Below are 26,049 nucleotides of genomic sequence, written 5' to 3'. Positions count from 1 at the left end.
TGGAAACAGTTTTAAAGCCTGAAGTCTGGAACAGGTATTATTAGGAGCTGTTCTTTCAAGATGGAATGGTTCAGTCTGAAGTTCTCGAGTAACCTGCCAGAGAAGTGTCTTTTCTCTCCGACCGACAGTATAATGAGGCACTAATTATTATAGGGCTGAGTTTTCAAGTGCCATGAGAGTGCCTGGACTTTTGGCTTCTTCTTCTTCTTTTGGTTGGAATATTTTTACTCACTTGTGAAGTGAGATGGTAACATGTGTAACTGTAAACCAGATGGCAAAATTTGCTAGTTGAACAATCAATCAGACAGACAAATCCATAACATTTAAGACCGTGTATGACAACTGAATTTCTCTCCATCTTGAATCAAATGTTTCTAAATTTTCATTTCAAGTAAAATTTGGTGGGGGGAAAATTTCAAGGAAAAGCCTCCAAATGGCATTGGACATTTTTAAATTTATCACCTACTGAGATATGTCAAACCCAGAGAATATCAACACCATGCTTCACAAGTCTTAAGTTATTAGTGTTTCAACGAATCAAGTAAATGATCGCTAGGACATGGCTTAACTACAACAGGCTATACACATGACATTGATTTAACATTTGTATTTTAAAATAACTGCTTTAGGTTTCAGCAAAGCTAACTACAGTTTTTAAAATAGAAGACTAAAAGAGAAGAATTAGTAGGTTAATGTCTAACAGTGGGTTAATAATCATAGATTTACCAGTTTAACACAAAAGGAGTTTTGCATAGGAAAATTTCTGAAACAACAGCATGCTCCAGTGTTCATCAGCCTGGAGATTTGATATTTTGGGACGGATTTATATAGCACCATTTAAAAAACTTTTTTTGCTTTTCAAATGGATTTTTTGGGAAGAGGCCCAGACACATTTTTTTTTAGATGTGTGTTGAAAAACAAGAAAATGAAAGAGAAAAATTCTTAGCTTAATCTTTTACACATTCAAAAAAATCACATATATGGTTCAGGGAAGACATAATTTACATCCATGTTACTGAATAAGTTCTCCATGTTGGCACAGAGCTTAAGCTATAGTTTGTTTTTTTCCTAATCACCCCCCCCCCCAAAATAACCCAATTTAAAAAAAATGTACTTGATGACAAAAACAATGCTTAATATTTGAATTTCCATGAGATGTGTCCTTGGCATGAATTTTTTCCCCTTTAAATATATTAACCCACAAAATGATGAGTGCTCTTTTATTGCCAAGGAGAAAAACAATCTAATTGAATATTATTATTTTTACATAAAAGTATTCCTAAAATCAGCCGTACAAATTTTAAAAAGAATTTACTTTTAAGGAAGACTGTGCCTGTTAATGCAATTTTAATATAGTTTTACAGAGAATTTAAGAAAATTGTACCTATATATGCATTTATGATTTTAAAAATACTATTCATGGAAATTATGACTCTGTTGTATCATTAATGTATTCTATTCTCAATATACACAAAATTCATCTAGAAGTAGACCTCACACAGAGACCTCAGCAACTGAGCTATTTTGTGTTCAAACCAGTGAGTAGATTCTTTTTAAAAATTGCCCCTTCAGGATGAACATCATGGGTTTAAATTGCCTCCCTATTTACTTCTGCATGGTTTGCTCTTTCTCATTTCCAGGTATACAAAACTCCTTTGTGTATTTTGCTGTTAGATGTTTGCTTAGGAAATGTGAAACCTTCACCCAATCACAAACCATATACATTGCTCCATTGTCTTTTACACTGAATCTCCTACTGAATCCAAATCATCCGAAGAGAGAGGGCGGTACAGGTCCTGTAAGATGAAGGTGGCATAGATTTGTTTATTTGATTTTCTTGGGTGCCCTGTTACTCTTTTAGGAGCAATGCTGAATGGGCATCCTTGGTTTCTAATATCAATCAGACCTTCAAAGTCAACTTCAGGTAAGAGACAAGAGAATTACAGAGAAACAATCCAAACCGAAATAAAAAAGATGCTAATTTGCCTTACTGGTAAGAAAATATTGCTTCACCTCTTCAGGAGGTTTTTGCCTTACTTGTGTACAGTTGAACTTCTAGGTCTGTCAAGGCTAACCCTGCCACTACATGTCTAGGCAATTCTTTCAGGAACCTTTTCTCCCCATCTAGGTAGACGAGGAATGCTTACCTCTCAAAACAGTTCATCAGAAGCCCCAGTCGACACTCGGCACATTTTGGTCTCACAGCAGTAAGCCGTGTGTTGCATTTGAGCATAACGTAAACCCAACAGACAGTACCTTTACAGAGTTGCACATTTGAATGACAGAAAGAATGTAAAAACCACCTGGTTCAATCCTTTCCCACTGTTCTTTCTGTTTTTCAAACACAAGTCCATCACCTCTCATCTTCTTCCTGCCCCTTTCTGCTACCAGATCCCTCTGTGGGTAGCCAAGCAACCAGCTCATATCTACAGTCTCTAGACTGGCTTTTTTTCCCCCCTGTCTGTACCACCTACTCCTTACATCATCTGACTGATCAGATAATCCACAAAAGCCAGTGATGTGGGAGTATAATGAGGAACTTCATTCAACCTACACAACCCAACACATTTCTTCCTGATGTCTGAAGAAATGGGGCCAAAAAAAGTTCATGGATGGGAAAAGTCTCCTGTGACCAAATGTTTCTAGACATTAACTGAAATAACTGTGCTTTGGAAAAGTAGAGACATTACCTCACACATTGCCATGAACACGTTAATGAAGAAAAACGTCTGACAAAATTTAAAGATGTAAGATTATTCAACAATGTCCAAAGAAGTAACAATAACAAAAAATGATTTTGAGGGAACACAAAAGCTGATGGAATCAGAATAATTAATATAAGTAAGAATAGAGATCTTCCTCATTGGGAGAAAAGCAGTCAATATCACAACATTCCCTTTTCAAAAGGAGAAAGAACTCTGTGTGCATGTGTCCGCACATATGTGTGCACACATCTATCTATGTGTATTCACATGTATATGTTCATGTGTGTGCACCTTCATGAGCAAAACTGTGTGCCTGTGTTTGCTGGGATGGGGGACAGGCTACTGATTTTCTTGGCCACGTTGCTAGGCAACAGAGAGGGAAAAAATAGAAGTAGCTACTGTTTTCCAATTTGCAATGAAAAAGTTAATTTATTCTTTGAAGTATCTTTTTTAACACATGCCATCTTTCACTTATTTCAGTATTTCCTGCATAGGAATGTAGCCAAACATTTGAGAAAAGCATTAACCAAATTTGAAACAGGATCAGTTTTTAGGGACATCCTAGTCCTGTTTTAACTGGGAGGGGTTATTTGGTGCCTACACACCAAGATGAAAGCTCCTCCTGCTAAAGCAACTGAGCACATCTCCATGCACTTATACTGTACACAGATATTGGATGGTCATAAATTCAAAAGCTTAAAAACAGAACTATCTTTGTCTATTTCCAGTGTCCTGCTTACAACGTGTGTTTAATAAATGTTTTCAGATGATGGTAAACCCATTATCTGTCTAAAATAAATGGGATTGCTTTTGCTCTCAAGTATAGTGCTTCTATTGGTGTTTGGGGTGAAAAAAAATGAAGAATGTATAAGAGAACCATTCATTGTAATCATTCTCCTGATATTACAAACATCAATTATAAAAGTCAATGGCCACATAGCTGGATGAACATTTCCACTTCAATTGCACAAAATCATAGTTTCATTTTCTAAGTCTAGTTTCATTTTGCCATCAAAGGAATATTTGACCAAAGCTTTACATGCCCAAGATAGTGGCCGCTACAATGAAGAATTTAGGGGAAAAGCTCACTTCTGTAGCAGGCATGCTCAGCTACTCTCGGTTTTAATGTCAACAGTTATGTATAAGCTACACCAAAGTATATTAATTGGAGTTAAAACAGCTAAAAGAGGGATTTCTATGATTGGTATACCCTCCAAGCCATTCGCTAGAAGTGAGAGAATGCTCTCTAAGAGAAAGCTCTTCCCTCTGCTATACTTAATGGCAGTCTTTTTGAATAACATTTAGAAGGAAAGAATGACCACATTAGCTCTTCTTCCCCTTAAGGGTTGGTCTGTAAGAGATGAAAGGAATTTGGATAATTCTTTGAATAGGTCACCAAGGTTTCCTGTACTTCAAATTTCCAATTTAGACTATGGTCAAGTAGAAAATCCTAGTGAAAACACTCACAGGGAACTTGGATAGGATTGTTGGAATGTCTTTGTTCAAACAGGCTATTTTGTTTTTATTTATTTATTTTTAAACAGAAGAGGACAAGAGATAAGAGACTTATCCAAGATAACTCAATGACTTAGGGGAGAGGCCAGGGCCAATGTTCAGCCAAGCAGTCCAAATATGACTCACTTGATGTCAGGTGAATCCATGGAGCAAGATACAAACACCTGATACTTAGTGCTACAAGCTCCAGAGGGACTGGGATTTAAGTCACAGATGGCTAGTAACTCTGCTGGCTTAATGACAACTAGGTAGGAGACTTGAGAGAGGACCTGTCATCTTGGATGCACTTTAAAGTTATGGAACTTATAAGTCTCATTTCAAAACACAAAATAAATGGAACCAAATTCAAGAATTTAGTAATTCAGTGCATCATCCTCCAAGGAGTCCTTGCTTAATAAAAAAAAAAGTCCCATGAACACCATCATAAAGCCTCCTAAGAGCACACATTGCCCTCCAACAAGTTCTGAAATCAGGACTATACCAGACCTCCCATTTCTGCCATTATCCCCCCACCCCATTCTCTCTGTCCCACTCCTTGCATTCTTGCCTTGGTATGATTGCAAAGGCAAATGGTACACTAAGTGTGAGAGGATTAGAACAGTATCTCTTCCATACTATAGGAAGAGCTAATCCTCTCATCAGTCCTTAACGTAGACAAGTTAATGCCATTCCCAGCAATGTTTTCATTGTGGCCACCTATTTCAATTTCTTCCTTCTTACACAACAATAAGTAGTGTAAGCAGTTATAAAAGAAAAGGTGTTCAATGTGGGTCTCTTTCACAGACACAGGTGTCTATATCCTCATCCTCTGCTGTGTGGATCCTCAGTCACTGAGGACCACCATGTATGTTACAAAGCAATTTCCTGTCATGGCCCTTCTCTCTATTGCCAGCATTTTTTCTTCTCATTAAGAGGCTGGTGATCAACAATAATATGAAATAAAATTCATTACAATTAAGAAGCTTCTGGTGTTAACAAAAATCTGTGTATTCAGAAATTTAAAAACAGAGCATCTGAAAGTGAAGTGGCAAGTGTATAGTCCTTTCCAAGCTAGGATTTGGACAACTGCAAAGAGATATTACAAGCCCTGAGTTCTAGGTAAGTCACAGCAATAAACGACCCTGCTATAGCTTGGTCCTCTCCTGAGACCAGCAGCATTATTTACTGGCATCTATGCTGCTTAGCACATAAGCTCAGTTAAATGGGCATCTTGTTCATTTCCTTACCCTCTGCTTCCGCAGGCTTCCTGGGCTGGTGGGTGATGGGCTTGGCGACTTGCCCGAGCGTGGAGTAGAAAGCTGACTACCAGGGGTTCCATTAACTAGAAATGTAAAGAATCACACACAGAGAAAAAAATGAATGTTAAAGAATTTTCATAACAATTTGACTTCTCAGAAAAGCAAACAATTATTGAGGGACATCTGCTAAAAATCTAGACACCCTTTTATCTCATCCTCAGGAAAAGCCTTGGGGAATAACCTACTTCAGAAACTCACTGCTATGTTAATCTATATTGAACACAGCAGCAAGTTATGTAATATTTTTTAAAAATGCACTTGACACAACTTTCCTGATAAATTTATTAGTGATGCCTTTAACTGTGCCAATGGAGGTTTTTAGGCTTGCTGTTAATGTCTTGAGACAGTTAGAAGGGGATTCATTCTTGAGTTTTACTTCATGTACCCAGTACTACCTGGGAGGACTAAACATTAGCACAGTTCACAAGTGATAACACTACAGAGATTTGATAAGACAAACCTCTGTATTTTTATAATTAATAACTCACTTATGGAAGAAGAACTTAGATCCACTTGTGCCCTGTCCATCCTACTAGTCTGCTTCTAATGGAACTGCCTTGGATAGGACAAAATAATGGGCTACAGACGCTGAGCAACTCCTCATAGTTTGTCTTTACTGCTATTGAAAAGTCACTTATCAAAAGGCACAAATCACTGGAATTCTGACTCTCAAGAGTTTCCTACACCAGAGTCACTAAACTGAAATAAAGCCACAGCATTCAAGGAAACAATTCTTTTCTCCAAGTATAATCAGTCTAAGAAGAGATAAGACACTGTGAGATGTGATTTTACAAAGCTACAGAAGGCTACTTCTGTTTAAGTTGTACAAACGACAGCAGTACAGTTCCCCACTCATTAAGACAATAGCCAGGAGACACACACATTCCTGAAGGCGCACAATGAACAGTTTACAGGAGAACAAGCGACAATGCATTTCACTTACCTTCTATGAGTTCTAACATGGACACAATCTTAGGAATTGACCTAACAGTAAGAGGCAAAATCGCTTCTCAGCACTAAGCCGAGCAGGAGCGGAAATGGGAAGCGGGTGGATTAGCTAAGGATGGCTAAGGCTGCTCCCAGAGTAGGCTGAATGAGATGCAGGATTCATCAGCAGATGCCTTTTCTGCGTAAGGCTGACGTCTTCCAAGCAGCAGTGGGAGGCGCGGGCTCTGTCTTAGGCTACATCAAAGGTGTCAATTAAGCCTCATGCCAACGCGGAGCCAAGGCAACCCCCACCAGACACACACACACACTCACTCACTCACTCCCGGAAGCCCCAGCACTTTTGGTACTTTGCACTGAATCATAATGTAGTGTCTCTGGGGACAAGTGACCCAGTGACTCATCTGAAAATCAAAATGACAATAACTCCTCAGAGTCTGTGAACTGCCAGGTAACAGAACAGCCTTGCAGAAGTCAGCAGCACGGTACAATGTTGATCGATTTTTCACACGTCTTTCCCCAGAAGCTTTGGCTTGTAAAACACAAAATGCCTTGTTTTGTCATCTCCCTAGACCTAAAAAGATGTCACACACCCCACGCAGCACTCACGTGTAGTTTTGTCTTTGAAAAGTATTTGGTGATTCCTTCTAAACACACACACACACACACACACACACACACACACACACACATTCTTTTTTCTTTTGGCAGAGAGAAATGAAAAGCTGAGAATAAAAAGTTGCTTACATGTAGCAGTCCTCTCTTTGTTAAATATCCCTCCCCTCAATTGCTAGGGACTCATCATACTAGACGTTCTGGCCAGTGGTCCCCAGACAAAGGGGTCAAAATTAGGTGACAACTTGAGAATGGTGGGCAGCGGCAGAATCTACACCTGCATGGGAGGAGAGGATCTGCTGGTTGGCCACAAGTATGTTTTATGAATGTAATATTTTCTTAGTCCATTTTATTCCACTTTGCCTCTTTTCATTATACCTAAAGGCAACACTGATAGGAAAAGCATGAGTAAACAAGAGGGCAAACACTGTACTAGCACGTGTTACCTTAGAGGCTCTAATCTTATCAAGTGAATGGAAACTGAGAAAGTCAACTCCTAGGAAAATAGCCCTAGGAAAACCTTGCTTTAAAAACAAAAATAAACAAAACCCAAAAGCTTGCATTTAGTAAGTGTTCCTTACAAATGTATCTCAATTTATTGAACCAGTCAATGCTCTTCTAGGTTTTGTATATATGCACAAATACATACATTTGTTTGCATATACAAATGTACTTCTGTCATCTCATTAATTCACAATAATGCTATGAAATAGGCATATTATTTCTCTCCATTATACAGATGGGGAAATGCAGGCATAAAGATAAATAACCTGACAAGCAAACACGGGGCAGAGACCAAAACCTAACCCAAATAATCCAAAATCTGTACTCTTAACGATCATCTTCCCTTCCTGTGCCAGCCTGATAGCCTATAGGGAAAACAGAGGAATAAAATTGTTAATATAGTATTTATGAATAGGGAAGTACTGGGTGTTGCTCATGGAATGCCCATAACTAATGAGGTTAATATTGATCTTCACCTTCCAGAGAAGCAATGAGTAATGAAATTACCCAGGTGGAGCCCAGTGCAATGTATCTTGCGAGCGCCAGCATCCCATATGGGAACCAGATCATTTTCTGGCTGCTCCACTCCCACCTCAGCTCCCTATATATGGCCTGGGCAAGCAGTCAGAGACGGCCCAAAAGCCTTGGGACCCTGTACCCACATGGGAGACAAAGAAAAAGCTCCTGGCTCCTGGCTTCAGATTGAGTCAGCTCTGAACCACTTGGGGAATGAACCAATGAATGGAAGACTGTCTTTCCTTCTCCCTATAAATCTGCAATTCCAATAAAACAAATAAATCTGGGGCCTAGCTAAAGTCCTTGCCAGGATCCCATATGGATGCCAGTTCTAATCCCAGTGGTCCCTCTTCCCGTCCAGCTGTTTGTGGCCTGAAATAGCAGTGGTGGACATTCCAAATTCTTGGGACCCTGTATCCATGTGGGAGATCTGGAAGAAGCTCCTGGCTCTGGATTGGCACAACTCAGGCCATTGCAACCGCTTGGGGAGTGAATCATCAGACAGAAGATCTTCCTGTCTCTCCTCCTATCTATACCTGCCTTGCCAATAAAAAATAAAATAAATCTTTAAAAATAAAATAAATAAATCTGTAAAAAAAAAAAAAAAAAGGACATTCTGACAATGTTGATTCTACCGATTCAGGAATGCGGTAAATTTCCACATTTCTCATGTCTTCTATTTCTTCTCTTAATGTTTTGCAATTTTCCTCATAAAGGTCTTTCAAATCTTTGGTTAATTTTATTCCAAGGCATGTAAGGTTCTCTTCCACTATTTTAAAAAGGACTATACTTAGAAATTCTTTCTCAGCCATGAAGTGTATACTAGGGCCATAGATTTATGTTCAATGATTCTGTAACCTACTATACTGCCAAACTCTTTTATGAGTTCCAACAGTCTTTGATTGAGTCTTTTGGTTTTCCTATGTATAGAACCACATCATCTGTGAACAGGGATAATTTTAATTCCTTGTTTCCAATTTGAATTCCTTTAAATTCTTTTTCTTGCTTAACAGCTGCAGTGAAAATTTCCAATTCTGTCTTGAATAGCAGTGGTGAAAGTGGACATCATTGTCTTGTTCTAGATCATAGTGGAAAGGCTTCCATTCTTTCCCATTCAGTTTGATGCTGGCATTGGTTTTTTTGTATATTGCTTTGATGGTGATGCAGAACATTTTTCTATACCTATCTTGCTGAGGGATTTTAGCCTGAAGTGGTGTTGGATTTTATCAAATGCCTTCTCCGTATCTACTGAGATGATCATATGTCTTTTGTTTTTCATTTTGTTTATACAATGTGTCACATTTATTGATTTGTGTATGTTAAACAATCCCTGCATGCCAGGGATGAATCCTACCTTGCCCAGGTGAATGATCTGTCTGATATATTGTTGGATTTTGTTGGCTAGTATTTTGGTGAGGATTTTTGCACCCATGTTCATCAGGGACAGTGTTCTATTCTCTTTGTGTGTCTCCATCTCGCTTTGGTATTAAGGTGATACTGGCTTCATAAAGTTTGGAAAGATTGCCTCCCTTTCTGTTACTCTGGATATCCTGTGGAAGACTGGAGTAAGTTCTTTTTGAAAAGTTCAGTAGAATTCAACAGTGAAGCCATCCTGTCCTGGGCTTTCCTTTTTTTGGGGGGGAGGGGAGATTTGATACTAATTCAATTTCTGTCCTGATTATAGGTCCATTAAAATAAAAAAATAATTATTTTTGTTAGAAAGGCAGATTTATAGAAAGAAAGAGAGACAAAGACCCTCATCCACTGATTCACTCCTCAGTTGGCTTCAATGGCCAAAGCTGAGCCAATCTGAAGCCAGGTGCCAGGAGCCAGGAGTTTCTCCTGGGTCTCCCACAGGGGTAGAGAGGCCCAAGGCTTTTGGGTCATCCTCTACTGCTTTCCCAGGCCACCACCAGGGAGCTGGGTGTGAAGAGGAGCAGCTAGGATACAAACCAGCACCAATATGATCTTGCAAGGTGAGGATTGAGCCAGAGGCATTGCACTGGGCTCTACTTAGATTTTTAATTACTTCATGATTCAGTTTTGGTAAACTGTATGTGTCCAGAAATCTATTCATTTCTTCTAGGTCTTCTGATTTGTTGGCAGATCTTTGCTTGTAATAGTTCCTGATCATTCTATGTATGTCCAAGATATCCTTTGTTATATTTCCTTTTTTGTGTCTGATTCTATTCATTCATATCTTCCTCTTTTCTTTCTTTCTTAGCTAGTGTGGGAATCTATTTTGCTGTTTTTTTCAAAGAACTAGCTCTTTGATTTGTTGATCTTATAAATTGTTCTTTTGGTCTCTATTTGGTTGATTTCTACCCTCCCTTAGTTTGACTTTTCTTTTTTTTTCTGTTAATCTTGGAATTGTTTTGCTGTTGTTTTTCCAGCTTTTTCAGATGTATGGTTAGCCCATTTATCTGGTGCCTTTCTTGTTTCTTGATGAAGGCACTGATTGCAATGAACTTTCCCCTTAGTACTGCCTTATTATGTCCCACAAATTTTGATATGTCACGTTGATGCCTTCATTTATTTCTAGTAGTTTCTTTTTAAATTTTCTCTTTGATTCCTTCTATAATCCATTGTTCATTTGGCAGCATGCTCAGTTTCCAAGTATTTGCATATCTTCTGGGTCATTTTGATTTTTTTGGCCTCCACTCTCATTCCATGCTGGTCTGAGAAGATGCACAGTATGATTCTGATTTTTTAAAATTTTTTGAGGCTTGTTTTGTGGCCTATAGTGTGATTAATCCTCAAGAAGTTTTCATGTGCTGATAAAAAAAGGAGTGTATTCTGTGTCTGTAGGTTGAAAGGTTGTGTAGATATCAGTTAATTCTATTTGTTCTATTGTTTCCTGGTTGAGTTCCTGTTTTACTGATCTGTCCACTGAAGTTGGTGGAGTGTTAAGATACCCCACAATTATTGTATTGGAGTCTATTTCTCCTATTAAACCCATTAATATTTGTTTTTTGTAGCTAGGTTTCCTGGCATTTGGTGCATATACAATTATTATCATTCCTGAATGGATACCATTGCTGAATGGATGTCTTAATCATTATGAGATATATTCTTCATTCCTTTAATGCTTTTCCTATCAGAGTTTATATTAACTGATATAAGAATGGCTACAAAAGCTAATTTTTTCCTTTCCATTAGCCTGGTATATCCTCTAATATCCTTTTAATTTCAGTTTCCATGTATCTTTTTTGGTGAAATGTGTCTCCTGTAAGCTATAGGCAGATGGTCCCTGGTTTTTTTTTTATCCAGTCCACTAATCTATGTCTTTTGATTGATGAGTTTAAGCCATTTACAGTCAGGGTTAATATAGTCTTTGTCTTTCAAACAAATAAGCTATAGGACTTTGAATTGATAGCTGGATGAAGATTAAGGTAAAGGCAGCAGGTCTGCAGGGACAATAGTTTGGGCATGGGGAAGTGAAGCCCATCATATAACATCAATTCTGTAAGTAGAAAATGTAATTTTTCCTCTTTCTGATGAGGAAATTGACATTCAGAGGAGCACCTTGCCTAAAGACAAACAGCTGGGAAGTGGCAGAGCTTACATGGGACCTCACCTATGTGTAACTCAAAATATTCTGCACTTTCCATGAGTAGCATGTTTTGGAACCACAGGGCACATTCACAAGGCTTATCCTATGTACAGGGCTAACAGCATTAAGGTTTCTCTACCACTGGAACACTTGGATCCACCTTCTTCATTTAAAGTCACTGTTCTCAGTGCTTTGCCAGCTCTCTGAGAAAATGAAACTCAAGTGCCAAACAAGTCATATAGAAGCAAACATTTTAGGGACATAACCTGCCTGAAATGTGGGCAAACCTGTGTTTTCACAGTCAGAGCTACACCCAGATTCTCAGCCCCTCACATAAAGTACTAGTAACTTTTTAAAAGCAAGTTTTCCATTGGCATTCTTGAAGCCTCATAAGAATCCCAAGGGAAGCCCTAGGATTCAAAACCTTTGAATTCTTGGATGATTTTTTTTTGTTGTTTGTTTGTTTTTTTTGTTTGTTTTTGTTTTTTTTTTGCAATTTTTTTTATTATTAATTATTTTGCATTATGTGACAGTTTCATAGGCTCTGGGTATCCCCCCCTCCCTCCCCCTCCCCTCCCTCCCCCTCCCCTCCCCCTTTCTCAGCCCCTCACATTGTGGAGACAATTGACCAGGCTGATAGGATTATATTAAGATTATTGGCTAATGCCAGATAAAGTAAAATTTTGTCATGTCGAAATGTATACGTCCATGGAGTTGTGAAGGTTTTAGTTTGCATGCTCTTAATGATTTAGCTCTACAGTTGTATGTGGTTGTTCACTATGTTTTCTTAGGATAGTTATATTACTGGGAAGACTGAAATTTGCATTTTCAGCCTGATGGAGGGATTTCATAGTGGTGATCAATTATTCTTTTTTCTCAGAGTCTTGGTTCAAGACTTTTGACTTGATGGCTTTTCACTTACTGGTTTCTGGTGAACACTACTACTACTAAGCTCAGTTGAAAATAATTTTTTTTAAGTCTCCAAAAGTATGTGTGTGTGTGTCTTAACATTTATCCTTTGTAAAAGTTGTTTAAAATCATTATCATGTGTTGCTGTCTGCTTATTAGTCGAAAATGTTTTAGCTTTTGTGAATTAATTTTAAAGTTCCTATAAAAACATCTTAAAAAGAAGGTTTTGTTGATAAGCCCAACACCTCTTCCCTTATCCCATATGACCCTCAGTGTATAAAATCTGATGCCTCGAATAAACTTTGGCTTTCGAACATCAAAAAAAAAAAAAAAAAAAAAAGCAAGTTTTCTTTTTGAGAGGAAGTCAGAAAGCTCCTGTCTACTAGTTAAATCCCTAGATGCTCACAACAAGCCAAGCCCAGACTAAGGCTGAAGACAGGAGCCTAGGTCTAGCGTCTGGAGTGTAGGAACCCATTCACCTGAGCCCTCACTGCTACCTACCAGGGTCTGCAAAAGCAGGAAGCTGGAGTCAGGAGCTGGAGCAGGGTATCAAACCCAGTTAATCTAATATGGAACAAGGGGCTCTTAACGCCAGAGCTAAATGCTGGTTCCTTAAAATAGTCCTTGACACATGTTATTGTTGAATCACTGCTGGGCTACATAAATGCTTTCCATAAGTAAATCTGATACATGTACTAAATTCACTTGGTTTTATTCTGTCACCCAAGAAGTCCCTGAGTAGCAAGACAAAGGACTTTGTTACTTATTTAATAAAGCTTTATTACAATTCAACTTTTAAGTAGCATTATTTTTTAGAGGACCTCATTAAAGGTAACATAATTAAGAATTCTTTATCTTAAATGGGAAAAGTTTAACACAGAGGCATTGTTAAGTTGCCAAGCAGGTATAACAATCAGTTATTTCAATCTGATTCTCTAAACTCTGAGTTAGTAAAGAGCTCATCAGCACCACTACCTTATACCCAGTTTCGGTGTTTCTTGCCCAGATCCATGTGGGCAAATGTTCCCGAAATCTTGTATTTACATCTCTACTTGTTACCTCTGCCATGAGAAGTGCTGCACTTCAGGATAGATTAGTCACAGAGTGTGATAACCAGTTCCGTAAGAGGCCACCCAAGGGCCATGAGAAAAGTCTGATGGCAGAGCTGACTGCTACCACTCCCAGTCCACTCCCTTCTCACCTCAGCTGTCACCAAAGCCCATCAGGGTTCTAATGGTGTGTAACTGGTTATGGCAAACTGCTGAATAAAACTGCTCATGGAGTGTCTGGCTCCATTTTTCCCTCCATTATTTCAGACAGCCATCAACATTCTTATCCACTAACTGGAGCCATGAATGTAATATTCTGTGTATCAACCAGGCCATGTACACAGTCAGTGCGACAGCCATTCATCCTTGACTTTGAGAAGTTTACAATTAAATATGAAAGATATTAAATATGTCTGTATTTCTAGAATTTAGAGGTATCTGACTTACAGTAACTAATTTATAGCTCTGCTCAAGTGGTTTTAGACTCGTGTTTGTTTAACAAATCATTTGCGAACTTACAGCATTTTTTTTTTATCACTCAATTCTGAAGAGTCTCAGACATCAAGCAAAAGCTGCATGTTTTCAGGAATCTCAAATTGGTCCTGCAATCTGGGAAATCTTCAAAACAGTCTTAAAAGATGAGAAACGTATTTTTCATTCACTAAATATTTCGTTGTGTTCCTGCCACATCCACATACTGTGTGAAATACTCTTACAATGAATTAAAAAATGGAATACATAGGAGAACATAAGAATTGTCTTAGAGGTGCTGACATTGTGGCCCAGTGCATTAACCTGCCACCTGCAACATCAGCAGCCCACAAAAGTGCTGCTTGAATCCAAGCTGCACCATCTCTGATTCTGGTTCTCTGTTAATCCATCTGGGAAAAGCTGTGGGATACAGTTCAGGTGCTTGGGTCCAGATCACTCATGTAGGAGACCCAGACAGAGTTCTAGACCTGGCCCAGCCTCAGTTTGTGTCTATTTGTGCAATGAATGAGAACACAGAAAATTTCTGTGTGTGCCTCATGCTCTCTAACAGCTTTTCAGCCTTTCAAAGAAATGAATAAATCTTTAAAAAAAAAAAAGAGTTGGCTTAAAATCACCACTTATTAACTTATTAGGGCACACATAATCACAGGACATTAACATGAAAATTCAGGAACAAAAAGTTAAACTTCTGCTGAGATGGAACTATGCTTGGGAAGAAACACATTATAAAATGTCTACAGGATAAGATTAAGCACATCTGTTCCTTTCTAGGGAAAATCAGGGAATGGAGGGGTGACCAGACAGGCATGCTATGATCTTAAAATAAAAAGAGTTCTTGAACTAAGAGATCAGAGTCTAGAAAGAGTCCCATCCTGGTCTGAATCAACCCTTTGTACCAGAACCAGAGAGTCAATGAACTTCTGATCTGCCTTTTTCTTCTATGGAAGCACTGATCTAGCAGCTGTTATCAAACATGGTTGTGAAGAGAGGATCAAAGGATAATGTGTAAATCACTGTTGATTTTCTACCAAAGTATCCATGAACTTTGCTGAAAGAAATTTCAGACATGAAACCCATGTCATACTCTGACAATCCACCAGAATATTCCTCCTCGCTTGCTAAAATAAGCTAAGCTTGAAATGATCTGTACACAGCTTTACATAAATATAGCTATGGTGTGAGACGCAACACACATATAACTTCATTTGAGCCTCATAAGCTCTTTTTACAAAAAGCTTTCACCAAGTATTTGTTTTGATCATTTTGTTCCATAATCAAAGCTTAATGAGATGTTTATATATAAAAATATAAAATCATATATAATATATTGATAATTCATATAAATTTACACATATTTCTATATGAGGTCATATATCATATATAAATGTATAGCTTATATTAAAATATTTATAAATATATAAATTTATATATAAAATTTATACACATGCACATGTGTGTGTGTATCTCAACATGTTACCATAGAAAAAACAAAACCCAAACTATACATTTATGGGGCCAGTGTTGTGGTGGTGCACCACTTAGGATTCCCATATTCCATACTGGAGTGCTGATTCAAGTCCCAGCTATTCTGCTGCTGATCTAACTTCCTGCTACTGCATCTGGGAAGCAGATGATGATCCAACTACTTAGGTCCACATCACCCACATGAGAGATTTCAATAGCATACTGGGCTTCTGATTTCTACCTGTACCAGATCAAGCTGTTGGTGGCATTTGTGGAATAAACCAGTGGATGGAAGATTTCTCTTTGTGTTGCTCTGTCTTTCAAAATAAATAAATAAATACGTAGAATACACATATTGAAAAAATGGAATATATTTTAAATCAAATAGTGGAATTACATTTGATTTTCTCACATTGTTAAGTATTTCATAATGAGAACATATTACTTCAGAATAAAAGTATTTAAAATCAATTTATAGGGCCTGGCGGCGTGGCCTAGCGGCTAAAGTCCTCGCCTTGAACGTGCCAGGATCCCATATGGTCGCCGGTTCTAATCCCAGCAGCTCCACTTCCTCTCTGTCTCTCCTCCTCTGTATATCTGACTTTGTAATAAAAATAAAATAAATCTAAAAAAAAATAAATATTGAATAAACCACCTTTTAAAAAAATAAAGTCAATTTATAAATACAGTCCAATTTAAATTTTAAAACAACAAATTTAAATCTTCAATGGTCATGGATTCTTTTTTGAATCATTTCCTTTCTTCATTTCTATGACGTGTTTTATCCATCAAGTCAGATCATGTCTGTGTTCTTTCAGAGTTTTGCATTTGAACATTTTTTGTTATAAGTTCTGAACTTCTTTCTTTCTCTTTGTCTTTGCCTCTTTTCTTCCTTCTAGTTACAACAGTGAGCCAACTTATAGACATGAAATGTACCTTATTATTTCCCTATTTTCTTTTAGCATAAGGCAATTAAAAAATTCAGGGTGCTGTACTTAATGGGAAGAGGGGGACAGACCATGCTATCAAAGATGAGGGGATATCAAAAAGTTTGTGGAAGACAAACTTAAATTTATTGGGGTCAATGTTATGACATAACAGGTTAAGTCGCCACCTACAACACAAGCATTCCATATAGGTGCCAGTTTGTGCCCCACTGCTCCACTTTGGATTTAGCTTCCCACTAAGGTGCCTGAGAAAAGAGCATCCCTGGGTCCTGCACCCATGTGGGTGACCCCAGCGAAGAAGCTTCTGGCTTGGTGGTCATGAAGAGGGTGGGACGTAGAGTCCTAAATCTCTTTTTCTGGTCTTGGTACAATGCTTGCCACATTATGGAAAAGAAAAAGGAAAGAAAGAAAAACACAAAATGCAGACATAGCTAACAAAGATTATGAGAAGGAGACGGCAGTCTAATAGAGCCAGAAAAAGTTATTTTGTCCTAAGTCTAGCTTCACAGGTGCTCACCTGTTAGTGAGGTGGGGGCCCTGATTCCCCCTGCATGTCTCCATTTTCCTTTTTGGCTGAGATAGCAGGTCCAATTCAAAGGACCTACCTGCTGAAAAGAAATGTAAAGAAGGAACCACCAGGAACAGAGGAGAGTAGGAAAGAAATACAGCTCTGGGATTTTTTTTACATCAAAATGTGCTTGAATCTTAAAACAAAAAAACAAAAAAACAAAAAAACTGCTCCAAGCATCTCTCAATTCATTGCAAAAATTAACACTTACCCAGTAGTTACATGACCTTGCAGACATTGTTGAACAGACAAAGAAAATACACTCTCAGAGATCTGGCTAGCTACAGGTGTAACATGTCATCCCTGCACTAGAGTCGGAGTCAATGGCTGTGCAACTGCAGGCTGCGAGAACTCCCTAAGCAGCGAGGTGAGCAGGAAAGGTTTTGCAGAGGACAGGAAAGCTGAATTTGGTGCATAGGCTTTTGATGGCTGGACTGCTTGACAAAAACCTTCTAGGCCAAGTGCTGGGAAGAAGTAAGAGGTGGAAAAGTTCAAGTGCCATCTGAGGAAAATTTGTTGCAAGGACAGAATGAAGGTTTAGGGGATAAATGGCTGACGTGACTAGAGAAGACGACTCCGAGCAAACCAAAGGTGTTCTTCTTAAAACAAGGAGTGTGAACTTGATTTGGCAGACATGAATAATGGTGCCAGCCAGATGTCCGTGTGGAGGCCCGTGGTCAGGAGCACGGATAAAGACAGCCGGGAGACAGGCTAGCAAAAGCTTTCAGTTGTCACAAGAAACAGAGGAATGCTAGGACAGTATGAGTTCACACAGGCCGCAAGGAAGTAAGTTCAGGGACTGGCAGAATATTGAACAGAGAAGGGGAGAGAATGATATGTTGAAGATGTTTTGGAAATATAAGAAAAAAAATTAACAAAGCAGGCTCCTCCACAGTCTTTGATTGAAAGTTTTAGAATTTTTGACTCCTGTCAGCGGAAATCTAAGAACTAGCTATGATCATTGAATGGAAAGTAGGCATCCAAGAACCCCATACATCAGGGTGGGTGAGGGTCCTAGGATGAGGGGGCAGTTGCTGCAGCACAGCCTTCCTTTTGGGTAAGTCTTGGAGCCAGCCCTGGGTCATCTCCACAACAGCCCCAGGAACAACTCTCCCAGACCATCTTGTCTTACTGTCCAATTGTGTGACCACCTTGCAGTTCTCATGCTACTGATTTCTTAATATCAAATACTCCAGGGCTTTTCTTCCATCTCAGTATCTTCAGCCTCTTAGATTTTTGGTACAGCACTCTGATGGTCTACCTGCTTCCTCTGATCTATAATTGCAGGTAATTCCCAGGTTTCACAAACCTGTTGGTGGGGAGTGGACATCACACATGTCTACTTTTTAAAACTATTGCATTATGCTGGGGTTTCTGAAATATATCCTGTCAGCTCTAACCTCCTGATTCTCACAGAGTAACTTGTTTTGACTGCCTTCTATGGTATCCAGAACAGCTCACACTCACATGTCTAGAGCATAACTCATCCCCTACATGCTTCACCTGCCACACTCGCTCCACAGCTCTGATCCCTCTCTTTCTCTCTGGCCTGACATCCAGTTACATTCCTAGTTTTGAAGTCTGTTCTTGCTCCTGCTAATGCTGGTTTGATTACATCCTGACAATGACTACATCAGACTAAGAGAGACTTCCTGACCACCTGACTCCTTATGGGTGGCCATGTTTTCCATTGCTGTGCTACATTTTTTTTTCTAATACTCAGCAGTGACTTTTCATGGCCTTTCTTAAAACCCCCTTTCAACCCAAAAGTAAAAAAACAAACAAAAAGAACAACCCACCTTCACGGTTCTGTGAAACCTGATCACAACCAACCTATCAACACCTCATTCAGGCCTTTTCTGGAATTCTACCCTTCACTTCTATTGTACTGGTTGTTACTCCCTCACTGTCGTCTACGTCCATGTCTTCATGCTTTAACTCACATATGAAGAAAGTGATCCCTTGGTCCTTCTCATCCTGGTAGGAATGCTCATGTCTCAGTCTCTACGTCTTTGTCCCTGGGAAGCTCTCTTCACCTCTAAGCTCTTCTTCTGGTTGGTCATGATACTCATTACACTACTAGCCAGTGTACATGTTTGTCTTCCACCTAGACCATGAACAATTTTTAAGTCAAGAGTTGTGATTTAGTCATCTTTATATCCTTGGAACTTAAAACATGCCCAGAACATAGAAGACACTCAGGAAGCGTTTGATTAACCTGGGCATTAACAGTGGGGGTGTTTATAAAAACCAGTGAAGTAGCCTGCAATTCAAGATGATGGGTTAAAGCTTTAGAGAGTATCTTTGGAGGTGCTGTTAAAGGGAGTAGGAGTTGATAGGTAAAGAGAAAAATAATTGGAGGTGAGTTTTACACATCGCAAAAATTCTAGAAACAAAAGGAATTAATCAACAGTCTCCTAATCTTCATGATATACTTTGTTTTTAATTTCCTTGGAGCTCCAAACTAGAAAAGACCCTTCCTAGATGGTGTAACAATTGATTCTCTACACTACAGGCAAAGGCTGAGCTAAAAATCAAGAGTTAGACAATCAATCTTTGAAGGAATTTGATATAAATAGAAATAACAAATTCGATGACTGAGATGATCAAAATTCTCTTCGGTTTGCCAGCCTTGGTTCTTAAGTTATCCACATATGTTGCATAAAATGTTTTTATGTAACTTTAACAAAGTAAAATTTTAAATATTGTAAGTAAAAGACCAGGATTTCATTAGTCACACACAAATAAATACTAAGTCTGGGAAATACAGAGTGGTGCATCATTCATGGGACAGGTTCATTAAAGAAGGCACCCTGCTTTTTTCTCTTCTCAGTGTTCACCCTTGCATGTCTAGCACTGAGCATCGTGGTATATGTGAGAACTCAATGCATATTGAAAGAATGTTTAATGTTAATGATGTTTCTTATAAAGAGTAGGTTACAGACCACATGGTTTCTGAAGGGCAATGTCAGCTCTTCATGGGGATGTATACGGCACCTCTGGGCTCAGTTAATGTTTGTCCTGGCTTCTGCAGACAAAGATTCTAAGAAAATGGCCTTCATAAAAAACAATAATGAATACATTAGGAATGAAATTCTAAAACAAATAAAAAATCCCCAAGTTCCTTCTCAGGCATCCAAGAAGAGGTCAACATTTTGAAATCTGCCAGTTTTAACAAATACAGCAATAATACATCAACATAGGCAAGGACAGTTTTCTTATACTTTTTATATGAATAAAACAATATAAATTAGAGCTGACTTTTATCAGTATTATTGAAATCAAATGAACATACCTTGCTTTCCTATTTCTAGAGATGTTTTATTATAACTCCCTTGTGCAAATAACAGAATTCGCTTAAAATAGTCTCTCCTTTAAATTACACATTTTACAAAATGCCTGTTACAAAAATATATACGTATAAAGAGTCAGCCTATATTTAAATACTCTTTATGATGCTCTTATATATTCTTATTTCAGAAAGAAACTGAAAACCATGTCTCCAGTTTGTTAGTGCTTTTGCATATATTATCTCAGTGGGCAATTATCTAGTGACTTGTTCTTTTTTTTCTGTGCAACACAATGACTTTCGGTTTTTTTTCCTAGTTCTACTTGCCTACTTTAGGCAGTTTCTGCTACTAAAACTAAATAATTCAACAGGTATCCAAATGCTGTCTTCTATAAATGGTTTAGAAGATATTGACCGCCACAATTCCCAAAAGTAGGGGCTTTTTCCTTTCATCTCTGAATCGTTAGCACCTAGAAAATGCTCCAGTCTAGGAGGCCTGCAAATAATATTTCTGACTGTGTAAATGTATAAATGTATAAATGTGAATGTGTAAATACCCCACATTAATAAATTACTTGGAACATTTTTATTTCTGAGAAAATGAATGGGTAAAGAATGAGGGAAGATTTAAAAAGGATCCTCAGTCATATTCCAATGCTGAATTACTGAGTTTCCTTTCACTACTGATACACATCATGAGACGGGAATGAATTATTCAATTCCTGGAGCAATGGTGTTAGGCATATTAATAATTTGGCTTATACGGCGAGGCATTTTGATTATGTCAATTGTGATTGCAAAGCAGGTACAAGATGAGCTATTTCCTGGACATCAAAATTCAGGCTTAAGTGCTGGTAAAGAAGCTAGATGCCAGGGAACTCCCCCTGGGGTCTACCCATTACCCTGTCCAGGTCTCCCCAAGTAGCTGTGCTTGTCCCAATAAGAAACAGTGACACATGAACTTCCTAACCGCTGGCTCAAGTCCCAAGGAAAGGAAAGTCCCAAGGTCATTGCTATATTCCATACGTTTGTGATTGGGACCTGGCTGTTCTGTGCAGGCTCTCTACATTGGAACCATCTAGAAGAAAGTATGTCATTGCATACTGAAAGATTTTTTTAATGATTTATTTATTTTACTTGATAGAGTTAGAGAGAGAGAGACAGAGATCTTAAATCCACTGATTTGCTCCCCAAATGGTTGTAACAGCCTGGGCTAGGCAGGTTCAAAGTCCTGAACTAGGCACTTCCTCAGGGTCTACCACATAGGTACAGGGTCCCAAGGACTTGGTCCATCCTCTGCTGCTTTCCCAAATCACTATTAGGGATCTGGACTGGAAGTGGAGCTGCTGGGACACAACCAGCACTGCAGACGGAAGCCTATCTACTACGAGGCCATACTGCCAGCCCCTTATTAAATTGGGCTTTTATGCGGCAGTGGTTGAGTTACCTCTTCAACAGGAAGGTGATCAGATCAGTGACACAAACTTCAATCCACAAATTAAAGATACCTTGAATAAGGAGTTAATTTTTCAAGAACATGTTGGTTTTAGAAAGGGTGTAAATCTTTACAGAAATGATATCATGAGGTAGAGTTTTATTACTAGGGATGTTTCTAAGTTAGTGCTCATGAAATCAAACATGTCATCACTAGAGTTGAAAAAAGCTTTGGGAAAATTTCTGGGAATAACTTGTTTGTTTCGAGGTAATATGTCCTATCCACCTAAAGCCTTCCCAGGTAGAGTGTGGCAGTGATGAATGCAAATATGTTTATTAGACTGGCTAAAGTATTTTTTTTTGAGTTTCCAAAATTACTTTTGATAAATAAATGAATAGCAATCTTAGAAATGCTGAACAGTGACTATTACCAGTTAATTCTCAAGTGAAACTGTTGCCCAAATTCACAATTATTTTTTTAAGATTTGAGTCATGCTTTCATTTTGTGAGTATGTGTGTGTGCAGTGATCTGCAGCTTCCTTTTCTTGACTGTGAGGTCATAAACAAGAGGAAGCACTATGTAAACAGTGGCATCCAACTGTCAACAGATATTTTTAAAACTGGTAACAATAAAACTAAGAGCTATATTAGCAAGTATGAATACTTTAAGATCTTGTGGTTACAAGTCCACATGCCACATCTGCACATGGCTACATTGAAATCCTGGCTCTGGCTTCAGACTCTAGATTCCTGCTAATTCAGATTAGTGCAGGCAACAGTGATGACTCAACTCTTGGGTTTCCTGCCATCCACATTGGAGACCCAGACTGAATTTGAGGTTCCTGTCTTTGGTCTGGCCTAGCCTTGGCTGCTGTAAACATTTGGGGAATGAACAAGGAGATGAGAGCTCTGTCTCCCAACTGAAACATAATTTTAAAAAACTAAGGGCTATATTATATATTCAACAATATAGAATTTGGCCAATCACCTATCATTAGACATTCCCCTTCTGATTTTCTGAGTTCACAGTAGACACTGAGAGGAAGATAAAAGACAATTAAGTCAAGTTTATTATGTCAAAGTGGATTAGGATTGATGACAATTTTTTATTATAATGCTGATGATTTTAATAATATTGTTTTTTTTAATGTATGGGACATCTTTTCAAATTCTTCCATGATTGAGCTAAATAGCCAAAACCATAGGATTGGGGCCTGGTGGGGTAGCCTAGTGGCTAAAGTCTTTGCCTTACATGCGCTGGGATCCAATATGGGTACTGGTTCGCATCCCAGCTGCTCCACTTCCCTTGCAGCTCCCTGCTTGTGGCCTGGGAAAGCAGAAGAGGACAATCCAAAGCCTTGGGAACCGGCGCCCATGTGGGACACCTGGAAGAAGCTCCAGACTCTTGGCTTTGGATTGTCTTAGCTCTGGCCATTGTAGCTGATTGGGGACCGAACCACTGGATGATAGATCTTTTTCTCTTTCTCTCTCTGTAAATCTGACTTTCTAATTAAAAAAAAAAACACATAATCAACAGGCTGACCAGACCAACGACCTTTTCCTCCCTTACTGCTCAGTAAAAATGTTTGTTCTACAGCCTGTATTTTGCCAGAAAAAAAAAATGAAGAATGTTTATAGGTGAAGGCTGGACATCCACCATAGAGCTCCATTTTACCCTGTCGATTGGTGAGTGAACAAGCTAACATACAGCAATTCCAGGATCATGCTGCTATTTCATGGAAATCTCCCTCTGTGCGATATCTTTCTTGTGTGTGGTATCTTTCTTGAAGACACACACACACAGATTCCTTAATACTACAAGGAAGAAATAATCAGCAGAAGGAAATACTCTCTTTTCCAAGTAACTGATTCTCTAAAGTCAGGTCATTATAAGAAGGTAGAAGAGGAAACTGGAGTCTGACCTTCTCTTTGGCTTCTTGCACTCTTGGCTTACCTATCTTACTATCTAGAGGTCTGCCCTTCTGTTGGAAGAGCTGACAGTGGACACCGACACTGGTAAACAGAGAAGCAGAAAGGAAGTCAACTCCAACATGCCAATACATGAAGGTGAGCAACCTTTCCCACTGGATTATCCACAGTCAATTGACTTTCTGAATTTATTTGCTTTCTGTTATCTGTGTCCTAGTGGTTCTCAAGTGTGGGTGTGCATCAGAACCCCTTGGGGGGCTGTGGAATACCCAGCCTGTTGGGCCCCAGCTCTGAGGCCTCTGATGTGGCAGATCTAGAAGGGGCTCAGGTGTGCATGACCGGCCTGTGCTCAGGTAACCTTTCTCATCTCAGTGCCACTGTGCTCTCACATTGCTTCTTTTCTTTTTTTCTTTTTATTGCAAAGTCAGATATACAGAAAAGAAGGGGGAGAGAGAGAGGAAGATCTTCCATCAGATAATTCACTCCCAAAGCGGCTGCAACGGCTGCAAGAGCCAATCTGAAGCCAGGAGGCTGGAACCTCTTCCACGCGGTACAGGGTCCCAAGGCTTTGGGCTGTCCTTGACTACTTTCCCAGGCCAGAAGCAGGGAGCTGGATGAGAAACGGGGCCACAGGGATTAGAACCGGTGCTCAGATGAGATTCCAGTGCGTTCAAGGCAAGGACTTTCACTGCTAGGCTACCGCACTGGACCCTCTCATTGTTTCTTGAAACATACTCCATGAATGACCTGATTAGGATCATCTTGAGGGCTTGTTGAAGCACAGATCCACTTTCTCAGTTGGAATCTGAAGGAGTCAGAGTCATGATGACAAATTCAGCCAAATATCTAAACTGAGTGTCACCATCTTCCCTATGAGCAAAGTCTCATTTTGGAGTTCCATCCAGACAAGTCACGTTATTTAATGAAGAATGAATTTTTTTTTTTATTTTAAAGGCAGAAATGGAGAAAGAAAGTGACCTAGACACAAAGGGAACTCGCTTTGGGTTCATTCCCAAAATGCCCACGATAGCCTGGACTGAGCCAGGCTGAGGCTGGAAGCAAGAAATTTCATCCAGATTTGGCAACTGGATTTCAGGGAACCAAGTACTTGAATCATTAACTGATGCCTCCCAGAGTGCATCTTAGCAGGAAGCTGTAACGAGGAGGAAAACCAGGACCTCAACCCAGATATTCTCCTGTGGGGTATGGATGTCTCAACAGACGCCTTAACTGATAAGCTAAATGCTTGCTACATATTGAGGGTTGTCAGTCCACTGTTAAATTAGCAGAGCCAACCAAGCAGCATCTCAAGAACTGTGCCCTGAAGCTTATTCTGAGATTGATTGGCTAGGAAGGTGCCTGTGCTGTGGGAAGAGGGCAGTGGCTGCCCATCCCTGCTACTCTCAGAGTGTCAAATAACAAAGTGGTCTTTGGAGATCCAGCAAAGGAATAGTGGCAATCAGTACAGTCCCACAGAGAAGGTGACTCAGAGAACCCAGTTATGCAAGAGGTTCGGCAGTTGAAGCTAATAAATGTTCCCTCTTAGGCAACCCCAGCCTAAAGCTTTTTCCATGTTCCCCTGGGTGATGCTGCTAGACAAGAGCCCACTGTGTTGATCCTAAAGGTCTTTTTCCTCATTTATGAGAGCTGTTCTGAGTTCATAACAATTCACTAAGTATTTTATGAAGAACCAGAAGCCAGGTGTTTGAAACCTCCCAATAAAGAAATGATAACCATTTCAAAAGGATATGCAAACCAAGTATAATTATTGATTATTAGACAAAGCATACATGTAACAAATGATCACACAGGACCCTATAAACATGTACAATGATCATATACCAGTTAAAAGTACAAAATAAATTTACAATTCAATTAAAAATTTAAAGACATTTCTCTGTCTTCATGAAATCAGGCACCAATCTCTCTGAGGTTCACATCACTTAATGGTTCCTGTTCATCCATTTAAGTCATGTCATAAACAATTCCCTTCAACAGCAACACAAACCTTGTTCATGAGATGGACACCAGCAACAAACAAGGCACCTCTACCCAGACCCATGTCGGCTTTTAGGACCAAAGAAGAAGGCTGAGCTAAGATGCTAAACTTGTGCACCTGCTCACACTGAAAGACAACCTCTCCCAGGGTCACTGCACTGTCCATCTCATTACTTTGAGCACCAGACCATGAAAAGGAATGGACGTCAGAGACAAAAGCACGCCAGTGAAGACATGTTGGAAACTCTTGGCAAGCCAGTCCCAAATAGAACACATACTTCGACAGAGTCTGAAGGATGAACTTCTATATCAGAAATAA

The 26,049-nt window shown here is 39.1% G+C and overlaps 1 protein-coding gene across 4 annotated transcripts in view; it reads right to left on the bottom strand.

Moving 5' to 3' along the window:
* DCLK1 (doublecortin like kinase 1) overlaps window positions 1-26,049 on the bottom strand; it is a 341,441-nt gene that overhangs the window by 75,177 nt on the left and 240,215 nt on the right. For 2 of the 4 annotated variants that reach the window (XM_004577534.2, XM_004577533.3), the window contains exon 6: window positions 5,447-5,541. In XM_004577534.2, coding sequence (XP_004577591.1) covers window positions 5,447-5,541 — 95 coding nt within the window. Of the gene's footprint in view, window positions 1-1,108; window positions 1,797-5,446; window positions 5,542-6,461; window positions 6,837-26,049 lie in introns of those variants that run through there. The other 2 variants (XM_004577536.2, XM_004577538.2) reach the window with 2 other exon arrangements.

Source organism: Ochotona princeps, chromosome 12, assembly GCF_030435755.1.
Source record: "Ochotona princeps isolate mOchPri1 chromosome 12, mOchPri1.hap1, whole genome shotgun sequence".
In the NCBI taxonomy this organism is placed as follows: Eukaryota; Metazoa; Chordata; class Mammalia; order Lagomorpha; family Ochotonidae; genus Ochotona; species Ochotona princeps.
This window is presented reverse-complemented; position numbering and strand designations above follow the sequence as displayed.